Genomic DNA, 23,781 nt, shown 5'->3' with positions numbered 1-23,781 from the left:
CGAACTAAACATCAATACATTCCTTATTTTAATCAACCCTCAACGTCCCTTTTCTTTGAAAAATTGTAAAAGTGTGATATCTAGACTTGGAGAAGTCATATGAATACAATCTTGAATCTATATTCATGCTAAAACGTTTTAAAATATTTTATTTGGTAAACATTGCGAATACAAATATATTGTTTAATCATCCTCTTTAATAGTTCCTGCTAAAAAAAAAAACAAAACAAAAAAACAACAACAATAGAAGCCCAATAGAAACCATCACAGAAATTCCAGTGGTTTCCATTAAAATACCATTATAAACAATTAGCTTTTTCCAGTAAAACCATTACAAAATTCCTTTTTGTTGTGTGTTTTGGGCATTTTTCCAATAGGATTTAACATCCCACCAATAGAATCCACCACATACCAGTAGACACCATTATAGTTTCCATTAAAACAATACTCCCATTATAACCATTACATTTTCTATGGTTCTATTGTTTTTTGTTTTGTTTTTTTTGTTTTTTTCCAGCAGGATTGTTAAATCATAAATCACAAACATAGGAAAAAGTCATGCAACCTTCAAATATTGTTGTGTTGAGAACCTCTGATCAAAATGAATAATGTGGATTAAAAGCAGGACTGGACTGAACTCATCACTGCCACCTACAAACACAACAAGCAATTACAACCATTACAAAAATCAATAATAACATTTAGGGGAAAAAAGCTCTTAATATGCTAGTTTCATATTGAAGGATTTTTCACCATAATAATTCCCAAAATTTCTGTACAAATACTGTATTTAAAAAATCATACATTTCTTTTTATTTGTGAGATTTTATTGACATGAACAAACAGAAGTACATTTCACAAAGCACCTTTTCAAAAACCGAAGGAGCATATTTACATATTCTACTTCGTTCTTTCTAGCAAAGAAAAATAAGAGGAAAAGTGAAAAGTTCAGAGTGAAAGTGAAAGTTCAGCTATTTAATCTCACAATTCTGGCCTTTTTCGTAATTCTGACTTTACATATCACAATACTGACTTTTTCTCGTAATTATGGGTTTAAATTCACAATTCTGACTTTTTTCTTTTAATTCTGAGTTTGCATCTTGGAATTCTACTTTTTTTTTTTCTTCTTCTTTTTTTTCTCTTGGAATTTTGAGTTTACATCTCCAAGTTACAATATTTTCATAATCTCACAATTCTGACTTTTTCATAATTCTGAGTTTATATCTTGGAATTCTACTTTTTTTTTTTTCTTCAGAATTTTCAGAACATCTCCAAGTTTTGACAATTTTGACTTTTTTTCTCGTAATTCTGAGTTCACATTTTGCAATTCTGACTTTTTTCTTAATTCTGAGTTTACTTTGTGGTCAAAATGCGTACAGGTTGGCCGGTCTGGGAAGAGAGGAAAGTTCAGTTGAGTTGAGTTGAGTTCGGCAGGGCTTGGCATGCGTGGCTCATGCAGCTTCAGGGCGTTTGGGGAACTGGTTTCTGGAGTCAGTCGGTTGAGTTTGCGCGGCGTGTCCGGATGAAGTGCAGGAGCGTGATGTCGTACAGCACCTGGTGCCCATTGTTCCAGGTGTAGAGCGCCCTGACGCGCGGGTTGTAGTCCAGCATGGAGATGTGCGAGTACTGGTTGTGGAAGGCGATGTCGGTGTACTCGTACGAGGCTGAGGCCGTGTGGAAGGTGAAGTGCACTTTGGCGCCGGCCAGGTGCGAGTTGGTGACGTAGAGCGAGCCGCAGATGAGGAAGGCCTCTCCGGCGCTGCGCTTGGGGAAGCCCGTGTCCCAGGAGCGCAGCACCTCCAGCGAGTCGGGATGCAGCCGGCTCAGCAGCATGTTCCCGCCACGGCCGATGCTGGAGTACACGGCCCACAGCCCCGTCTCGTCGGCCATCAGGTCGATGTCGGACGAGCCGCCCCACGAGTACGGGAAGGTGTTGTTGAACCCGGCCTGAGCGAGCGGGCGCTGCTGCAGAACGCCGCCGGACGACAGGTCGTAGCGCACCAGCACGTTACTGTGGTGTTTGTTATAGTACAGAGAGCCGTTATACACCACGTGACCCGTCCCTGAGAGACACAAGCACAGAAAATCACTTCTGACAGCTGTAAGGATATTAAAGTGCCCCTATTATGGATTTTTGAAAATGAGCTTGCATGCAGTGTTTTAAACATCCTGCGGAGTTTTAAATCTGAAAGTGCACCGTGTATAAAGTTATTGTCTCTCAAAAGAAAGAGTCGACTCTGAATCATTGAAACCAGTCGTTTTTAAAACGAATCCCAAGCCGTTTCATGTTGACGTCAACATGAAACTTTAGCATATTGCCCGCTCTCTTGTTGGTCTTTTCGCGTTGGTCTGAATAGAAATGCAAATAAATGCATGTTATAAGACAATGAATGTCAACCTGTTGTTGGGGACTCTCAAAACCAAAATATGAACCTTTCATTACTCATAATAGGAGCAGTTTAAAAACATACTTGCAACATTGTATCTCGCAATTCTGACTTTTCTCCCTGAATTGAGTTTACGTCTCACCAGAGGTGTAAAGAGTACCGGAAAATCCTACTTGAGTAAAAGTACAGATTCCTTACAGTGAAAATTACTCCACTTCACGTTACAAGTCACCAATTCCAAAACAACTTGAGTAAAAGTCTTGGAGTATCTGATTTTAACAGTACTTAAGTATTTTACTTTGACTAAATATAGGCTCAAAGATGCACTTGTCAAAGAGACATGCCAGTCAAAAACTGTAATGTTGTGGAGAAGCTGAGAAAAACAGGCAGATGCAAGGATCTGTGAGCAGGCATTTCATGGAAAATCTAGAACAAACAATAAACCAAAACCAAAGGCAACAATGACAGACAACCATTACATTCAACAACTCACAAAGAACTAAAGAAACACTAGGGCTATATATATATATATATATATATATATATACAGAAGGCTAACAAGCTGAACAAGATAAGATACAAACTGACTACAAACACCACGGGAGACAGGAAATGACAAAAGTCCAAGACAAGGCATAGAGAACATGTAACAAATGTAGTTGAGTAGAGTACAGATACTCATTCAAGAATGTAATGAAGTAGAGAGTAAAAGTTGCTAATATCTTTCATAATCAGTAAAACTACAAAGTATCCGAAAAGATACTCATGTACAGTAATTAGTTACATTCACTCCAATACTTTACACCTCTGCATCTCACTGACTTTTTTCATAGTTCTGAGTTTACATGATGTAGTTGTAATATTATTCATAATTGTAAGTTCATGTGTTGCAATTCTGACTTTTTCCCCCTGAATTGAGTTTACGTCTCACTTACTTCTTTCGTAATTCTGACCTTAAATGATGTTGTTGTAATATTATTCATAATAGTTTACATCTCAGTTTATATCTCAGAAGAGTTTATATCTTAGAATTCCGACTTTTTCGTAGTTCTGAGTCTTTCCATTTTTTATTTAAATCTCGCAATTCTGACTTTTTTATTCGTAGTTCTGTGTTACATCTCGCAATTCTAACTTTTTCTCATAATTTCTGATTTTCCATAAAGTTTGCATATCACAATTTAGATTTTTTTTCTTGTAGTTCTAAGTTTATATCTCACAATCCTGACTTTTTATTCATAATTCTTAGTTTACAACATTTTTTTTTTTTTTTTTGTATGACAGGAGTTTTTTGGGTTTGAATTAGGGATGCCGATACTGGTATCGGTGCCGATACTGAGCTCCTGTATTGGTACTTGTATTCATTAAAATGCCCCGATACCAAATGCCGATACCACACAGCATGTGATAAGTGCCATATTCAGACAAAGCAAGACGACAACAGAGCAACAGGCAGCAGAATGGAGTTATTAGAGATTAAGGATGTCCACGAAGCAGATGTATGCAATGAATAATGTTAAACATTCAGTATTAATGCCTTTATATCTGATGTGCGTGAGCTGAAAAGCGGATTGAGCATGCGCCGGCACAGATGTGCGAGCTTGTCGAGTTACAGTTTTTTTCAATTGCTAACATCCTTCTGTCCAATCTGTAGTCACATTTTCAAAACTCTAAACACAATTAGCACAACATCCGTCTGTTGTGACCATACCATTAGCACAATATGTGTTGTTTTCACACAATATGCAGTCAATTACCATGTTTCTAAAATGCTTACATTTTCTTTTTATACAAGCTCACCCAAAACCAAAATCATGGATCGTTTTAGTCATATTTACAAATGCTTAAACACAGAATGTCAGAATTGAAGACCTAATGTTCCAAACCTTAAATATAGTATAAAGCTTCTACGTCTGCTACAACAGAAGCTCAAACGTATTGAAAAAATCCCTCTATATAAAATATTGTAACACCTGATAAGCACTTTTAAGTAACAGATCACTGAAATACTTAGAAATAGCTGATTCCAGTCTCAGTTGGAGGAATAGTCAGGTGTTGAAGCTCTTTCCATTACATCAACAACAAGTAAAAAAGACCTCTTTGAATTGGTTTTGTGGATGCAGAACAACACAAAGAATCAGAAAAATAATGCCTGGGAGAGGGAGAGGAGTAGTTGGATCAGAAAAGGGGAGAAGAGGAAGGGAGAGGAGTGAGAATGTGTGTTTGACTGTGCATTTTTTATGATTGTTTGTTTGTTTTTTCCCCTTGCACATGTGGAACCTATGAAAGCTTATTTCTGCCGTGGAATATAAAGGGTAATTGTGACTTTATCTCAGAATTCTGACTTTTTTCTTGCAATTGTGAATTTACAGTATCTCACAATTCTGATAAAGTCTGAATTGCAAGATGTAAACTCACAATTGCAATATAGGTCTCAATAGTGAGATAAAAAGGTCACAATTACTGTTTTACTTTTTTTTAATTCTGTGATAGAAACAAGCTTGCATAGTAACCAAAGGATGCTGTAATTTTTGTTGATCCCTGGCATCAGCTACCATCACATCACAACACTCCAGCACTGACCCACTGGAAGCAGTTTCAATCAAGGTTCCAACTGAATTTCTGCATAGGGGACCCTGTTTTTTTCTATTGTACGTTCTATAAGTAATGACTCATTTAGTTTTAGATAGTATGTTGCCAAGAATGAACACAATGTAAAAATGTAAAAACACAATGTTAAAAATGTAAAATGGTTTTCAGATGAAGGTAAACTGAAGGCTAAATTACAAAAAACTATATAGTCTATTATATGCAGGTAGAACTGAGACATGACAAGTAATGCAGTTTTTGTAATGCCATTAATTGTTATCATTTTGAGAGTCTGTGCACTATGATTGACTGTATGTTCCTACTGGATAGAAAACCAGTGCCAATGTTTTGACCGAATGACTTGATTTTGAATCAGGATAGCTATGTTTTGATAGAGTTAGTATATGTAGAAAAAGGTATTCAGCATTTTGAAATGTTGAGTATGTATTTATTTAACAAAATGTGGTTTTGGCCAGAAAGTTAACTAATTGGCTAATTGTGTGATGTAGGTGTGTTGCTGTATTGGTAAACGCTTGTTAGCAACTGAAAAAAACTGTAATATCCCTTTCTCACAGACATCACTGGAAAGTCTGTAGTTCAGTCGGATACGTCAAAAACAAGTGAGCAAAACAATGCACAAGTTACTTAACGGTAGGGAGGGAGAGAGAGAGAGAGCACGTCTCTTGTGTGATATTTATTGATGTTATATAAATTGCATCATGTTTTAGATGAAAAGAAACAAGCGACTTCTATTTCTGAAAATATCAGAGTTAGGAGATTTATAACGAGTGGTTCCCTGCATTATTACAGCAAAACACATGATGCAATGGAGCAGCTCTAATGCTATTAATTTAAAGATGATGTACCGTAGAACAACAACAAAAAAAAATGAACAGTGAAAGTAACAAAAACTTGTAAAATACATTTTAATGTGTATAATTAAGTGTGAAAATAACCGATGGATATACAGTCAAACCAAAAATTATTCAGAGACTAAATATAATTTTTGATATTTTTTACTAGTGGGTGCATGACACTATAGTTCATTTATGTAAGTGAGGATAGCAAAATAAAGAAAACTGTGACATATTATATCCAAAAATTCTTCATACAGTGGACTACCAGTAAAATTGATTCAGACCGAGTCTGAGAGAAAAAGACAGTTCAGGTTTGCATGCACCTGGTTGACAGCATGCCAGGAGACTACAGGCTGTCATTAAGGCCAAGGGTTGCCTGACAAAGTACTGATAGATGTGTAAATATTGTCATACTAACAGCTGTCTGAAGAATTTTGGTTGATTGTAATCCATCACATACCTTTCTATCAAAGTTATCTGACATTATCGAGCTGATTTTGTTCTGACACAGTTTAACTCTGAGTTCTTGTCATATTGTATTACCATAAACTATATGGAATAAACTGTGATAATGTGAGAAATGTTGAAGGTGTCTGAATAAATTTTGGTTTGACTGTATCTATTTGATAAATGATGTTAACCAATTACAGTTTTTCTCGACTGCTAACACACTATAACTGATTCATTTGGCCCAATTTTCAAAACCATTCAAACAGTTCTCAAAACAAAGACACGTTTCTCAAAACTTTTAACACATTTCACCTGTTTACACACACGTCCCAATTTGCTCAGTGTTTTCTGCAAAACTCTACACAAAAACTCCATCATTTTGCACAGGTTTAACCATGTTCTTAGTCAGAAAACACAAACACACAATATAATTAACTCAAGCATCAAAAAATGAACACAAATAGCACACATTTATCCCTGTGTGAAGATTAAGTAGCAAAACTGACACACAGGTCAGAATCTCAGGATGATATGAACAAGAGCACACGTGTGTTTTGTATGTGCTTTGGAAAATGAATCCTGGTAGAGGGATACAAAGAGGAATAGGAGGAGAAAATACAGTTTTTCTGGATTGCTAACACACAATTCATGAAACAATTATTCAATGTCTGTTATAAATAAATGTCTGCAGTATAAATAGAGTTGTGCAGATACAGTAAAATTCACCAACAAATTTTAAGAAAAAGTTCACTTTCATTACACTACTGTAAAGTTATCTTACAGTAGATGAATAGTACTAGAAGAGAAAAGTTCAAAGACCAAACAACTGAATATACAGTAAACACACATTGGAATATCCTGTCAGTTACTGTACAGCAATAAATAAATAAATACAGCATCCTCTGCCAAGTTGCATTACAGTATTGGTAATATCCTTATTTGTTATACTATAACAGTTTCTTAGTGACAAAAGATGTTTCCTCCCCTAGACAGTCGACTCTCACTTCTGCTCAAATACATGTGAGAAGTACTTGGCTACAAATCAATTCAACGGTTACGAGTTTGAGGGTGTGTGCTACGGTATTTACAGTACAAAGAATAGTGAAAGTTCTCTCATCTGAAATACTGCTACTATGTACTGCAAGTGTACTGTGTAAGTAGTGTAAAACCCCGTAAATGAACCTGCAGGCCAGCTTTCCTTATGGTCGTTCCATGCACAAGAACATGCTCAACTATAATGCTTTATATTTCATCAGCAACAAATGACTCTTGACCTCATCCCCTTCATTTTTCTTTTCTCCTCCTATTCTCTTTGTATCCCATTATTACCAGGACACATAACCACCTGTGCTCTTGTTCATATCATCCTGAGATTCTGACTGCTGTGTCATCAGTTTTGCTACTTAATGTTCACACATGGGTAAATGTGTGCTATTTGTGTTCATTTTGTGATTCTTGAGGTGTTTGTGTTTTCTAAATGAGAACAGCATTAAACCTGTGCAAAATGATGCCGTTCTTGTGTAGAGTTTTGCAGAAAACTGTATCTGCACCCCTGTATTTATGCTGTATACTGTAAGAGACATTGACTAGCAAAAGGATTCACGAGTGTTCTCTAGGCAGTGAAGTAGTGTATGTATTTGTCAGGTTTGTGTGTCATCTGAGGCCAAAATGTGAGTCTGACAAAAGAGAATGTGTTTTTGACTAAATTGTTTGGCTTTGACCTGGAAGTTTGAAGTTTGCACGAGTTGGTGTGTAGTTTTGAGATTTTGTTCATAGTTGTGAGGAAATGCTGAATTGTTTCATGAATTGTGTGTTATCAATCGAGAAAAACTGTAACATTATACATATTCTTTTGGTTTCTGTACCCAATATTTAAAAAATGTACAAATGCAATGAAAATATCGCTATCATTACTTGGTATCGGCAAGTAGCAAAAATAAAAGTATAAAGTATAAAAATAATCAGGCGAGTACTGGAAAAAGTGGTATCGGTGCATCCCTAGTTTGAATGCTGAATCAGTAGTTGTAGTGTTGGAGATGAAGACAGTGAGTGTTTGTTTGTTTGTTTGTTTGTTGTTAGCGGTTCATGTGATTCTCCGTGTGAACATCACTGAAGGTGTTTGATAGATTAGCATTCACACCTGCCCACAGGTGAGGAAGATGATGGACGATGAAGTTCTGTCCAGTAGCGAAGTCACCGAGAGACTGATACTCCACCAGACGCCTGCCCTTAAAATAACCATCCATCACCCACACCTACACACACACACACCACACAGATCAGGGTTATTATCGTTAACTAAAACTAATACGATTAAACTAAAACTAATTCTTGATGCTTGAAATAAACTTTAACTGAAATAAAAATTATGAACCACGTTACCCAGGCAACATTTATCATTATCATTTAGTTTAAACTTATGTACTTAAAGAACTAAGACAAATAAACTAAAACTATATATTCTCAATAAAACTAAATAAACTATAATTTATGTTTATTATATACTTATATTTTTCATTGCTGTTCTGTTTTAAATTCTAAATTCAAAGGATTTGTTGTGGAGTGACAAGAACTTAAATACATGTTTATAATGTTTGTAAATGTTTTGTTTTATTCACCGATATTTTAAATTATTTCTGAATGTAATAAAATGTGACTTATAGAATGTCTTAAGTTTCTATCTCTCAGCAATGCAATTTTGACAACTTATTTTACAGAAAATACCATATAAGAGCCACAGCAGTGGTTCTCAACCAGGGAAACTTCAAAATCAGCAAGAGAACTTAGAATGACTTCAGCTAAAACAACTAAATATAAAAATCTGGCTTTTGTCTTTGAAGAACCAAGATTTTTGTGGTCTTGGAAAACCTGGATACATAAGGAAAGCTCGTTTTAAAAAAAGTGTGATTTCTAGACCTGAAAAGTGATGGACATTAATACAATTTGAAAATTCCATTAGCATTTTTATAATGATTATAAATTTTTTTGGGTGCCAACCTTGTTTTATAAGGTAGAAATTGTAAGTAAAAATACTTCTAAAAATCCTTACAGTAAGTCATTTATAACTGGGAACATCATGGGTTCTTCAAATATTGTTGTGATGGACCTTGGGAGTCTAAAAGGTCGAGAAGGGCAGCCATGCGTGTGTGTGTGGGATGAGATCTCCTACATACGCGGTTGTCTGAGCTGTCGATCACACTGTCCATCATCCATGATCCGAAGCGTGAGCCTGAGGATCTGATAGTGAGCGGAGCGCTTATGCCTGTCAGCCGGCCACAACCTGACAACACAAAGAGCAGTGTGAGCATCAGCGCTGCGAGGATGATGATGATGATGATGCTGCTGCTGATGATGATGATGATTCTGATGATGATGCTGATGATGATGATTATGATTCTGATGCTGCTGATGATTATGCTGATGATGATGCTGATGCTGATGCTGCTGAGGATAAGGATGATGCTGATGATTCTGATGATGATGATGATGATGCTGATAATGATGATTATGTTGATGATGATGATGATGATGCTCATGATTCTGATGATGATGCTGATGATGATTCTGATGATGCTGATGCTGATGATGATTCTGATGATGATGCTGATTCTGATGGTGGTGATGATGATGACGATGATGCTGATAATGATTCTAATGATGATGCTGATGATGATGCTGATGATGAAGATGATTCTGATGCTGATGATGATTATGCTGCTGCTGATGATGATGATTCTGATGCTGATTATGCTGCTGCTGATGCTGATTATTCTGATGCTGATTATGCTGCTGATGATGATGATTCTGATGATGATTATTCTGATGCTGATTATGCTGCTGATGATGATGATTCTGATGATGATGATGATGATGATGATGATGCTGATTCTGATGATGATGATGATGATACTGATGATGATTATGCTGCTGAAGATTATGCTGATTCTGATGATGACGATGATGATGCTGATGATGAGGATGATGATGATTCTGATGATGATGATACTGATAATGATTCTGATGCTGATGATGCTGATGATGATTCTGATTCTGATGCTGATGATGATTATGCTGATGAAGATGATTCTGATGCTGATGATGCTGATGATGATTCTGATGCTGATGATGCTGATGATGATTCTGATGCTGATTCTGATGATTCTGATGCTGATGATGATTATGCTGATGAAGATGATTCTGATGATGATGATGCTGATGATGATTCTGATGCTGATGATGATTCTGATGCTGATGATGATTATGCTGATGAAGATGATTCTGATGATGATGATTCTGATGCTGATGATGATTCTGATACTGATTCTGATGATGCTGATGAGGATGATGATGATTCTGATGCTGATTCTGATGCTGATTATGCTGCTGCTGCTAATGATGATGATTCTGATGATGATTCTGATACTGGTGATGCTGATACTGATGATGCTGCTGCTGCTGATGATTTTGATGCTGATGATGATGATTCTGATGCTGATGATGATTATGCTGATGATGATGATTCTGATGCTGATGCTGATGATGATAATGCTGATGATGATTCTGATCATGATGATGCTGATGATGATTCTGATGCTGATGATGATTCTGATACTGGTGATGCTGATGCTGATGATGATAATGCTGATGACGTTTCTGATGATGCTGATGAGGATGATGCTGCTGTGATGATGATGATGATGATGATGATGATTCTGATACTGATGAGGATGATGTGGGTGATGATTCTGATGTTCATGATGATGATGATGATTCTGATGCTGATTATGCTGATGATGATGCTGATGATGATTCTGATACTGATGATACTGATGCTGATGATGATGCTGATGATGATTCTGATGATGATTCTGAAGCTGATGATGCTGATGATGATGATGATGAGGATGATGATTTTGATGCTGCTGCTGCTGATTCTGATGCTGATGCTGATGATTATTATTCTGATACTGGTGATGCTGATGATGATGATAATGCTGATGATGATTCTGATGATGCTGATGAGGATGATGATGATTCTGATCATTCTGATGCTGATGATGATTCTGATACTGATGATACTGATGCTGATGATGATGCTGATGATGATTCTGATGATGATTCTGAAGCTGATGATGCTGATGATGATGATGATGATGATGATTTTGATGATGCTGCTGCTGATTCTGATGCTGCTGCTGATTCTGATGCTGATGATGATTATTCTGATACTGGTGATGCTGATGATGATTTTAATGATGCTGATGAGGATGATGATGATTCTGATGCTGATTCTGATCATTCTGATTCTGATGCTGATGATGATTCTGATGATGATGATTCTGATACTGGTGATGCTGATGATGATTTTAATGATGCTGATGAGGATGATGATGATTCTGATGCTGATTCTGATAATTCTGATTCTGATGCTGATGATGATTCTGATGATGATGATTCTGATACTGGTGATGCTGATGCTGATAATGCTGATGATGATTCTGATGATGTTGATGCTGATGAGAATGATGCTTCTGTGATCCTGATGATTCTGATACTGATGATGCTGATGAGGATGATGATTTTGATGCTGATGATGATGATTCTGATGCTGATGATGATTATGCTGATGATTCTGATGATGATGCTGATGATGATTCTGATACTGATAATACTGATGCTGATGATGATAATGCTGATGATGATTCTGGTCATGATGATGCTGATGATGATTCTGATGCTGATTCTGATACTGGTGATGCTGATGATGATAATGCTGATGATGGTTCTGATGATGATGATGCTGATGAGGATGATGCTGCTGTGATGCTGATGATGATTATGCTGATGATGATGATTCTGATGATGATGCTGATGACGATTCTGATGATGATGCTGATGACGATTCTGATACTGATGATACTGATGATGATTCTGATGCTGATGATGATTCTGATAATGATGATGCTGATGATGATAATGATAATGATGCTGTGGTGATGATGATGAGGATGATGATGATGATGCTGTGGTGATGAGGATGATGATGATGATGATGCTGATGCTGTGATCGGTACCTAGCTGACTGGAGCAGGAGTGCAGGTGCTGCTGCAGGATGAACTGGCGCTGCTGCAGCTGCAGATAGTGATGGAGAGTGAAGCGCTCCTGCAGGATGGACAGAGAGTCGTTCAGCCTCTGCAGCTCCTCCTTCAGAGCCTCCAGCTGCCCCACATCGGCCCGCAGACGCCCCACCAGCACCCGCAGGGGGCGACACTGAGACACGCTCCCGCGCAGCTCCTGTAGACACACAAGCACTGACCACATGCCATATATATACTGTAAACATTTAAAGGGGTAATGACGTGGATTTTTTATTATTATCTTAATATTTTCCTTGAGATTGACTTAGTTTAGTTAATTTTACTAATATAGAAGTAAATTAAACTAAACAAAACTAAGTAAACCTCAAGTAAAATATTAAAATAATAACAAAAAATCCATGTCATGACCCCTTTAAGTTAAACTAATAATCAAAACTTTTCAAGTCAAGTTCTAATATATGTTATTAGCTAGAAAGTGCCATTAAAAAAAAAAAAAAAAAAGAATCCCAGCCTTCATAAATCTGGGTGAGTGTGTGTGTATAGTGCGAGTGTGTGTGTGTGTGTGTGTGTGTGTGTGTGTGTGAGTGTATAGTGTGAGTGTGAGTGTGTGTATAGTGTTACCTGCAGGCTCTTGCTGGTCAGGCTGTGAGACTCCTCGTGGGCTGTGTTCAATCTTCTCTCCAGCGTCTCCAGCAGCATCTCAGAGTCTCTCAGCTGCTGCAGATCTTGAGTGGTCCGCTGGCTCAGGATCTCCATGTGCTGAGAGATGTTCAGCAGCTGTCACACACACACAGATGATGATGATGATGATGGTGAGGTGTGTGTGTGGTGCTCTGAAGCTGCGTGATGCTCACCTGATCAGAGATTTGCTGCAGACGAGTGTGTCGAGGGTCTCCACCGCAGACACCGTGAGCCGGAGTCATGATGGAGCAAACGCACTTCCCCTGAACAGAGCCGTACACCTGCCAGCCCTCTTCCTCACCGGGGTACGAGACCTGCTGATCACACACACCACACAAAACACATAAACAACACTACTCAACACACAAACAACACACACCACATAAACACCGCAAGTCAACACACAAAACACATAAACAACACTCAACACACACACACCACATAAACAACACTACTCAACACACACCACATAAACAACACCGCACTCAACTCAACACTCAGTTCAGCGTCATTCTTCACCCACCGTCAACAGGTTTAACTTTCAGGATAAAAACACCACAGAAGAACATCATCTCCACACATTCACTTCAATAAGAGTTATATGTGGAGAGAAGAAGAAGAAAAAACACTTTCTAATAAAGACAACGTGTAACAGAACATTTTAAACTGGCCTTAAACTGTTTTTTTTTTTTTTTTCCAGCATTTTTTTTGGACACATTTCAGATAATCAGACTAGGAGACTATTTTAAACCATCAATAATCAGCCAACCAGTTAGACTTTTTTTTTTTTCAGCAGACAAGAATACTTTTTAATCTGTGACACATTTTAGTATTTTGTTCTCTGACACATTTAATATTTTAGTATTACAGTTTTTTTTTTTTCAATTGCTAACAAGCATTGTTCAATACTGAAGCCACATTTTCAAAACTGTTCATACAGTCTGCATTACTAACACGAATCTTGGCCAAAAAGTTGATCTCACCTCCAAAACTCACTCAGACCAACAAAACACTTTATAGGTCTCAAAATAAGCTTGTGTCATCATAACACTGGGAACAATTCTCATTCAAAAAACATACATTTCATTCAAAACACACTGATTTAAAAAACACTAAAAACAGGGATCATTACTTAATCGATGAACTTTTATCTTTGAAGTTTGAATGATTTGTCACATAAGTATTTCATTATTGGCTAAGAATAATATCTTTTCATTTTACTAACTGTATTACAGCACAAATAATTTCCACCCTGTTTCTTTATACACCAAAAACAAAACCCATCAACATTTACAAAATTTACTTTATAAAATACATATATATACATATACATACATATACACATATATAAAAAAAAATTCTGAAGCAATAATTACAACAACAACAACAAAAAAAAAAACCTTAAGTCTAGTATAATGAGGTGCTGTATGCGCAGTCTTTCTGTGTTGAGTTTATATGTTCTCTCTGTGTTGATGTTGGTTTCCTCTGGGTTTCTCCCACAATCCAGAGACATACAGGACAGGTGAACTGGAGACTGTAGTGAGTGTGAATATGAATGTGTGTGATGGACTGGCCATCTGTCCAGGGTCTTGTCCTGCCTATATGACCCAGGAAAGGCTCCAGCCTCGTGACCATACACAGGACAAGCACTGGGAAAATGTATGGAATAGATAAATGGATGGATGTTCACTGTTCAGTACTGTGAGGGTTCTAGTCCTCCCTCTCTCTGGCACTCTTTTTTCCCACCAATGTGTCTTCCCTGATCCATGTTTCCAAACAAAATCATTCCAAAGCCATCCATTTATCAAAAGTTAACCAAGAAAGAAAGAAAGAAAGAAAGAAAGAAGGAAGAAGAAGAAGAAGACTAAAAATAGGACATTTGGCTTGGCTTTCAGCTGAAATTGCATTTAGTTGTGTTTGGAATAATTATTATTCAATTTCATAATAAATATTCTGCTAAGATTTTATATTTCAATATAATTCCTGCAAAAATGGACATTTGCCATTTGCCATCGTTCTGAAAAATGTGCTGAAAATTTATAGTGTTTTGCAGGTTGTGGAGTATGAGTGACAAAAGTGTTTGTGGATTTTGAAAAATGTGGTCATTGTATGCATTTTGTCTGAAAGCAATGACGAATGATTCACAGTTTGGTCCACATAGACTTCTGTATCGCTGAATGTGTGAACAGTTTTGAAAATGTGGCTTCAGTATTGAACAATGCTTGCTAGCAATTGAAAAAACTATTGATATGCTATTATAATTTTTGTTAAAGAAATTGAATTGATTTTCTTTAGATTTTCTTTAGATTTCCCTTTTAATTTTAATTTAATATTCCTTTATTTTAAAGTATTTAAATGGATTTTTTTGTGTTTTGTTATATTTGATTAGTTTTTAAAAAATATTTCTATATCATTTTTAGAATTTTTATTTATAGTTATTTTAGTAGTTCTAGTGAAACTAAAAAATAAGAAATGTTGCTGAAATTATTTTGTATTTTATTTTATATCAATTAATGTTTATTTTATTTCAAGTAGTGATTTTAATGGTTAGTTTAAGTTTTATTAATAACAATATCAAAATAAAAATGTAAAATGTATTCATTTAATTTAAACAATAATAACCATAGGCACTAGTCAGTGTAATAAGAATAATTTGCCTTTAATTCAGAGATTATATGATAACTATTTGTAGAAATAAAACAACTCGTGTACAAAACACACCCATACACACACACTGAACCCATGTCTCTCTCATACACACACACACACACACACACACACTGCTGGGCTCTTTAATTAGACGAGCCGTTTCCATCTGTTCTGATCCGGTTACTGTGAGTGTCCATGTGTGTGTCACAGCAGCGTATGAAACACAAACACACTCTCACACAGAGAGAGCCGACATCCCACGGACACACACGCACGCACACACACACACACTCTGATGCTGTACAGTTAGTGAAGGAGAGCCAGAGTGTTTGACCTTCAGTGTAAAAGCTGATCATTAGACTGACCCCCTTCTAATTCATCATTACATTCATTCAAAAGAATGAGTCGGTCAGTATTGTTGCTGAGGTTCATTTTCTGGTGAAATCTGTGCTGCTGTTCAGACAGTGTGTGGTGTGTGTGTTTAATGTTCAGACTCGCAGTCACTGGTCATTTAATTACTAAAAAGAGATGCTTTCACTACACTGATAAACATCTGACTCAACCAATCATGTGAGTTTGAGGCGGGACCATCAGTTGGACTGACCAATGACAGACGGGGAAGTGTTCAGGGAAACCTGTCTGAAAGCACTCACTATTTCAGACTGGAGTCAATATATCTCACTGCTAACTTTTGAGGTCAACGTGCATCTCTGATTGGCTGATTGCTACTGAGTGTGTTTTCTGATTGGCTGGCTGGTGCTGAGCGTGTGTCTCTGATTGGCTGGCTGGTGCTGAGCGTGTGTCTCTGATTGGCTGGCTGGTGCTGAGCGTGTGTCTCTGATTGGCTGGCTGGTGCTGTGAGGTTGCAGTTCGTCTCTGATTGGCTGGCTGGTGCTGAGTGTGTGTTTTCTGATTAGCTGCCTGGTGCTGAGTGTGTGTCTGATTGGCTGGCTGGTGCTGTGAGGTTGCCGTGCGTCTCTGATTGGCTGGCTGGTGCTGAGTGTGTGTTTTCTGATTAGCTGCCTGGTGCTGAGCGTGTGTCTCTGATTGGCTGGCTGGTGCTGTGAAGTTGCCGTGCGTCTCTGATTGGCTGGCTGGTGCTGAGTGTGTGTTTTCTGATTGGCTGGCTGGTGCTGAGTGTGTGTCTCTGATTGGCTGGCTGGTGCTGTGAGGTTGCCGTGGCGATGCCAGGTCCTGGCCGGCCGCGAGTGGCAGATCTCCAGTTCTTGGAGGAAGTGCCACACTGTGTGTGTGGGAGTGTTTGTGTGTGTCAGTGAGTTTGTTTGTTCCCAGTTCAGAATTACACCTCATGTTTAGAGACGGACACAAACACACAAGCTAAAGCACAAACACACATTTGTCTCACACATACAGAGTAATGTTTGTACTTACGCTGATGATCTTCTCGGAGGTTCCAGGCCGTGCGATGTGCGGATCGAGTCCCACCAGCCCCGGCAGCGTCTGGGACATCCAGTTAGTGACCATGATCATGGTGCTCAGAACCGCACCGACCTTCAGCAGAGGAACACTCATGTCCCGCCGGTCGAGCTCACTGTACACCAGACCGACAGTCCTTAGTCCTGACGTCAAAGAAGAAAGTTTGTTAATTCAACTCGGAAACCACAGGTGGATCCCAGACAAACTCAAACCAGATCATAAATCAGTCTGATGAAGATGAGTGCAGTCCAGACGTCCCGATTCACTGCTGACCGGAACAGAGAACAGCAGCAGACGAACGTCTCACGATACTAAACCTACAGAGAGAGAGAGAGAGAGAGTGGGAGAGATAGAGAGAGAGAGAGAGAGAGAGAGCGAGCGAGGGGTGGGAGAGATGGGAAGGTGTGTCTATCAGGAAAGACACAGGAATTCCCATACATTCTGGTAATGCAAAAAAAAAAAAATAAAACAAAACAAAACAAAAATAAATAAATAAAATACAATTTTCAAATAAAAAAAATACAACAAAAAAAATATATAAAATAAAATAAAAAAATAAAATATTAAATTAAATAATATAAAATAACATACAATAAATTAAAAAGCCAAAATAATCTGAAAATCATCTTTGAGAATAATGAGATTTTTGAGGTGTAAATGCAAAAAATAAATAAATAAAAAATACAAAATATAATGTAAAAAATTTTATTTTATTTTTTAAAATAAAATACATAAAATAAAATAAAAAAGTCAAAATAATCTGAAAATTATCACTGAGAATAATGAGACTTTTGAGGAGTAAATGTGTTTAACTGGCATGAAAGTAATGTGAAAATAACACTTTATTAAATAATATTTAAAAATTTGACCTGGATGTGTTTTCATAAGAAACTCACATAAAAGCACATTTTATAAAACTAGATATATTTAATTGCCCTTTCTATCAGATGAATCACACATGCTGATTCATTCGCTAAAATCTTGAGCTGGTCTGTGTGAATCAGTGTAAATCATGCGTTCTAAACCGGGTGCTTTTATTAAGTAATACTTTTATTTATAAATCTCTCCTCTCAAACAGTACTTATCAAAACCACAGTCAGAACATCTCTATCCATATTGAACACTAAAAACAATCCGATGGACATCTAAATCCTCATCCTGTACGACTCCTGACCCGCTGGATGGAGCTGCGGCGATATCTTTTCCCAGAATGCACTGCCAGTTTGACATAGAGCTCATTACATCATGTAAACAAGTTAAAATACAGCCTCATGTAGCACCAAGATTACGAAACATTCATACAAACAAATACAAAAATACATCGACATCTTTCAAACAATAATACAAAATAACTGTGAATCTCCGTGAGGTCTGATCTCTGTAAACATCCAAACACAAGAGCGTCCGGATGGGTGTCATCATGTCACATGATCGCCCTTCAAGCACCACTTCCTGTTCTCAGACAAACGCAAGCAGCTGAAGGACTGATGTATAAATATATACACTGTCAAAGTCTGTTCTTGACTAGCCGTTGAAGCAAACCTTCCCCACGCTGAAGCCAAACTTCTGTTTCGCGCTCCCGAAATCTGTCACGGCCACGTCCACGAGCGGCAGAGCGTCCGACTGCGCAGAGTCCACCTCCAGAACGGTGCGGTCCTGCCCCGAGCGCGACTGCACACACAGAGAAAACACAGGAGCCACTTATGTGATCGGATTCAGTTGTTCACAGGAAATGATTCAGGGATTAGTGAGCAGTGTGGCCAACTTAGCGAGTTTGTTGCTAAACACTACCCTAGCAACTTTTATTTGGCATTTTTTAGCAACTTTTGATAAGTGACTCAAATGATAAAAACGCACACAATTTCCATCTAAATTACACAAAATGAGGAAACCAAAGATGCATAGCAGTACACACATCACATGAAATAAGTTAGCTGCTATTTGCAATTGTTCAATTTGATAATAATAATTGAATAATTGTTCATTTATGATACACCTTAGCTTGTTGATCAGTTAGTACACTATAAGAAAAATATGTAGAAAAATGGAAAAGGCAGGCTACTAGTAATTTTTCAGGACATTATGTGTTATCCGTTATCTGTTGTAACCTGAAAACACAAAACACAATGCGTAATTTAAAATGCAGGTAAAAAATAATTGAAAAATCAATACGGAAAATTCCTTAATATTAACATTAATTGCACCCTATTTTTACAGACTTTTCTTAGAGTGTAGCATACTAATTACTAATATACTGCTTAAAACTATAAATGTTCAGAATGTGTAGTCTTATTAGTTTATTAGCTAATAAAAATTAAATAATTGTAATGGTTCAAAACTGTGTAAGTGTATTAAAAATAGTTATTTATATTTTAATATTGTATAATGCATTTATATTATTTTACAAACAAATCTAAATTAACATACATAAAATATATTTTTTGCTGATATAGTGACGTTTTTGCGTCGTAATTACGCAATGATGTCATCGTGCAATGACATCACAACGTCATTTAGCAACAAATCGACCTTCCTTTAGCAACTTCCCCTGAAAATGAGCTGGCAACACTGTTAGTTAGCCATCCATACGGACTGATTCAGGATTCGCCGAGTCATTTATTTTAACTGATTCAGAATGCAGTTGTTCATAGGAACTGATTCAGGATTCACCAAGACTTTTATGTGAACTGATTCGGGATTTTGAGATTCGGGAAAAGTCCTTTATTTGAAAAAAATTCAAGATTCATCAAATTGTTTATGCACCCTGATTCAGGATTCAGTGAGTTATTTATGTGAACTGATTCAGGATTTGCTTTTATGTGAATTGGTTCAGGATTTACAGAGTTATTCATGTGAACTGATTCAATATTTGCAGATTCGTTCTTGTAAACCGATTCAGGATTCACTGATGTGACACTATGTCAAACGGAAGGCTACATACGTCATAAAGAAGATCTTATTTTAGAATATTAACAGCTATAAATTTGACCATTATTCTTTGTTAAACATAAGTTGTTGTAATACGCTTCTGACTCGCGAATGTAAGTGAAATAAATTTGCTCAGTTAAGTGAAATAAACCAGGCTTGATGAGAAATGCGACCTCCGGAGGATGCAGCCTTCTGTTTGAGAAACGGACCGCGTGAACCAATTCAGGATTCGCCAAATTGTTTATTCAGGATTCACTGAATTGTTTATGTGAACTGATTCAGGATTCACTGGGTCATTAATGTGAACTGATTCAGGATTAATTGAGTCACTCATCTGAACTGATTCAGGATTCACTGAGTCGTTCATGTGAACTGGTCCAGCTTTCAGTGAGTCGTTTGTGTGAACTGGTCCAGGATTCACTGAGTCGTTTTTGTGAACTGATTCATGATTCACTGAGTCGCTCATGTGAACTGGTCCAGGATTCAGTGAGTCGTTCCTGTGAACTGAAGGTATGGAGTGAGGTGAGCGTGTACCTGACAGCCGTCGATCGTGGGCTGGATGTAATGTGCGTTCTGCTGCGTCAGCTCCTCTCCGTTGCTGCCTCTGAAGCGCAGCGCGTGTCTGTAGCTGAAGGAGGTGCTGTCGAACCAGCCGGCCGAGTTCTGACACACGTAAGTGAAGCTCTGGTGAGCCGTGGCGCTCAAGAGCTTCAGGAAGCCCAGCTGCACGATGTGAACGGGGTTTCCATCCACATCCACATAAGAGAACTACATAACACAGGCAGACAGAGTGTGAATGAGAGCAGAGGATAAAGACACACAACACAATAACACACACACCTGTGAGCCCTTCTTAAACTGGCTGAACCAGGTTCCTGGTTTCTCTCTGCTCCACGAAGCCATTTTGACCTGTGCACAGTAAACGTCATGAACACATTTCCAAACACACACAGTATATACAAAAGGCATTTATAAAAGTTTGTCAAATTCAGTATTTCTCAACCTTTTTGGCTTCCCCCCTTGTCCACAAAAAATGGACAGCTTCGTAGTGGTTGTGACCTCAATAAATTCAAATGTAAAAAAGTGAATTCATATCCGTGGTTGCTGTGATTTGAATCTCTCACCGTCTGTACGCTGCTGTGCGGCTGGAGACATGTTTCACCTTCTGCTGTAAAGTTGCAGAACACTTTAAACGCATCTCTGTGGCATCCCTGGTTGGGGTCAATCCAGTAAACTCCTAAAAGGTCAAAGGTCACACAGACGATGATGATTCCTCCAGAGCTGCAGGCTAAGAAAGCACTGGAACAAGCGGAAATTATTGTTTGAATGTGTGTCGTGTCCGTACCGTCGGGATACTCGGGGTGGCACATCCACAGCTCTTTGCAGGTGCGGGCAGGACTGTGGTAGGTGCCCAGTGGTGTTCGGAGTCCCTCCACATCCGTCCTCATGGAGACCAGAGACGCAAACACCTCCTCCATGTCCTTCTCCTCCCCCGGAGCCTCCTCGTCCTGCATCTGTCCGTCCTCCATCGCCGCTCCATCCACATCTGAATGTCTCCTCCGCTTCCCTCGGCCATCCAGCGCCGGAGGAGCCACCATTCCCACCGCAGGAAGACCCTGGATAGGATTAACTCATTCAGTTAATCCTTCGGCCATTAGTTACCATCTAATGATGAGTTTATGGGTGACTGGAGACTCACCGGGGGACCAGGGTGTCCAGCAGGACCAGGATCTCCTCTGGGTCCAATGGGGCCCTTAAATAAACCACATCATTCACACATATCACATGAGTTATTCAGTATCTGCTGCTGCTGACGAGCTCACAGACTGATGGGAACAGTTGGGCTGTGCAAGTCTTAAAGCACAGATCCGATCTTTGACCATGATTCTTTGGCCCGCCTGTTTACATTCACTTTGACACGACTGGCATCCGATATTTGTGTTTACATGAATTCCTGCCCATCAGTGATCTCTTTACTATGCACATGGTAGTAGGCCCTGCTATTAAAATGATTTATATAATTCACGTTGAGTGGACATTATTATTTCCCAGCATGGACAACTGCTGTCATGGATTTTTTGCAGCACAAAATCTGACTGAACAGATAAAGACCAGAAAATAACTGCAATTTTCATTTGTTATTTTATCTACAGCTCATTAGATGTAGAATTTTGGAGTGAAATAAAGTAGCACTGTAAGATTCTATTGGAATGAATTTGAATGAATTAACGAGAGAGAGAGAATGTGCGAGTGAGTAGCCTAATAGTGAAATTTGTTGGTTTAATTACCAAAGTACAGCTAAGTTGTCACCTCATTGCTGACAAATATAATAGGTTTTAGTGGCAAAGCTGTTGTATTTTATAAAATTCATGGGGCAGGGGTTGAAAACCAGCTCCTGAATGTTGCGCAATTTCTCAATACAAAAATGCAAGCGCATATACAATACGCTGACATTAAAACGCTGTCTTAATGGACAAACCCTTGCATTGTGGTGGCTTGTAGTTCTGAGGAAATCAGATGTGTGCGTTTAGATGTAGGTCGGATGTCCACAAATCGGATATGTATCCAATTAAAATCCACATTTGGAAATTCGGATGCCAAAAAAATCGGATCTCATGAAGATTTTTGTGTTTACACGTGAGCAATAAATTCAGATCTTTGTCTGATGTGAGCAAAAAATATAATTTTTTTGTGCCAGTGTAAACACAGCCTTGGACTTTCCAGACCTTCACCCTCTCTGCTCCTCTGATGTGAAATGAGCTGCCAATCTCCACGTGAAGCGCTGAGATCACTGCGACTTTCAAGAAGACGCCCTCAAGCACTTAGCCTTTACAGTTCACCTCTTCCCTAGCTTGTTTCCTAATCTAGCTCTCTATTAAAACTGGCATTGTGCACTGTGAATACTTGGCTCAGTGAAAAATTGTTCATGTTCCTCTTTTCTAAGTCACTGTGAATAAAAGTATCTACTAAATGCATACATGGGAACACACTCAGCTAACACATCTCAAGTCAAATGGTCAGCAGATCATTATGAATTCAAGTAAAAATCAGTGTGTGTTTCACCTGGTTTCCTTTAGACCCTTTCTGTCCCATGGATCCCTGAAACACAGTGTTACAGACAGAAGCTGTGAGACCAGAACAAGCCCAAACATATCCAGAAGACCGTGATGGGTCTGATGTTTGTGAAGATTAAAGTGTCACAAGACTCACAGACAGTCCTGGTAATCCCGGTGGTCCACTGAGTCCTGGAGGTCCGACTGGTCCCTGTCAGCAGAAACACGATTAAATCAGCTTCCTAACGTGTGAATGTGTGTCTATATGAGTGTGTGTGTGTTCACCTCGTCTCCTTTGGCTCCCTGCGGCCCCTGGTTTCCCGGCAGTCCTCGATCACCTTTCTCTCCGAACTCACCTGGCGGCCCAATCAAACCGATCAGACCGCCATGACCCTGACACATGCACACAGATATAATGAAATCATGAGCATTTACTCTGTGTCTGTGTGTGTGTGTGTGTGTGAGAGTGTGAGTGTGTGTGTGTGTGTGTGTGAGAGAGTGTGAGTGTGTCTGTGTGTGTGTGTGTGTGTGTGTGTGTGTGTGTGTGTGTGTGTGAGAGACGTACCTTCTCTCCTTTCTTGCCCGAATCTCCCTTCAGTCCTGCCAGTCCAGCGGGACCCTGCACACGTGTAATGAGAACATCAGTCTAATGTCA

The 23,781-nt window shown here is 38.4% G+C and overlaps 2 protein-coding genes across 4 annotated transcripts in view; both read right to left on the bottom strand.

Annotated features, from left to right (window-relative positions):
- Window positions 1-782: 782 nt before the first annotated feature.
- Window positions 783-17,453, bottom strand: olfm2b (olfactomedin 2b). 2 transcript variants are annotated; one of them, XM_058792580.1, is made up of 7 exons: window positions 17,101-17,453; window positions 13,233-13,376; window positions 13,000-13,155; window positions 12,355-12,574; window positions 9,454-9,560; window positions 8,421-8,535; window positions 783-2,063 (listed from the first exon to the last, which is right to left on the bottom strand). In XM_058792580.1, the coding sequence occupies exons 1-7, from the start codon at window positions 17,239-17,241 to the stop codon at window positions 1,492-1,494; spliced, it is 1,455 nt and encodes a 484-aa protein (XP_058648563.1). In that variant the 5' UTR covers window positions 17,242-17,453; the 3' UTR covers window positions 783-1,491. The 2 variants fall into 2 exon arrangements, with proteins under 2 accessions (XP_058648563.1, XP_058648564.1); XM_058792581.1 differs by having other exon boundaries at window positions 13,233-13,373.
- Window positions 17,454-17,935: 482 nt separating this feature from the next.
- Window positions 17,936-23,781, bottom strand: part of col5a3b (collagen, type V, alpha 3b) — a 29,795-nt gene continuing 23,949 nt past the window's right edge. For both annotated transcript variants that reach the window (XM_058792190.1, XM_058792182.1), the window contains exons 56-65: window positions 23,692-23,745; window positions 23,412-23,519; window positions 23,284-23,337; window positions 23,137-23,172; window positions 21,773-21,826; window positions 21,419-21,689; window positions 21,198-21,310; window positions 20,914-20,982; window positions 20,608-20,841; window positions 17,936-18,816 (exon numbers count right to left, since the gene is read on the bottom strand). In XM_058792190.1, the coding sequence (XP_058648173.1) occupies window positions 18,670-18,816; window positions 20,608-20,841; window positions 20,914-20,982; window positions 21,198-21,310; window positions 21,419-21,689; window positions 21,773-21,826; window positions 23,137-23,172; window positions 23,284-23,337; window positions 23,412-23,519; window positions 23,692-23,745 (1,140 nt within the window). In that variant the 3' untranslated portion in view covers window positions 17,936-18,669. The remainder of the gene's footprint in view (window positions 18,817-20,607; window positions 20,842-20,913; window positions 20,983-21,197; window positions 21,311-21,418; window positions 21,690-21,772; window positions 21,827-23,136; window positions 23,173-23,283; window positions 23,338-23,411; window positions 23,520-23,691; window positions 23,746-23,781) is intronic.

The sequence above is a fragment of the Onychostoma macrolepis genome, chromosome 01 (genome assembly GCF_012432095.1).
Source record: "Onychostoma macrolepis isolate SWU-2019 chromosome 01, ASM1243209v1, whole genome shotgun sequence".
NCBI lineage: Eukaryota > Metazoa > Chordata > Actinopteri > Cypriniformes > Cyprinidae > Onychostoma > Onychostoma macrolepis.
Note: the sequence above shows the minus strand (reverse complement) of the source record. Positions and strands in the feature narration are given on the sequence as shown.

Excerpts from the sequence above, each read along its gene's own strand:
- olfm2b (XM_058792580.1), bottom strand. The coding sequence starts at position 17,241 with ATGAGTGTTCCTCTGCTGAAGGTCGGTGCGGTTCTGAGCACCATGATC. Across the intron at positions 13,156-13,232 it reads TGCAGCAAATCTCTGATCAG|CTGCTGAACATCTCTCAGCA; the intron begins GTGAGCATCACG and ends TGTGTGTGACAG. Across the intron at positions 2,064-8,420 it reads TCTTCCTCACCTGTGGGCAG|GGACGGGTCACGTGGTGTAT; the intron begins GTGTGAATGCTA and ends TGTGTCTCTCAG.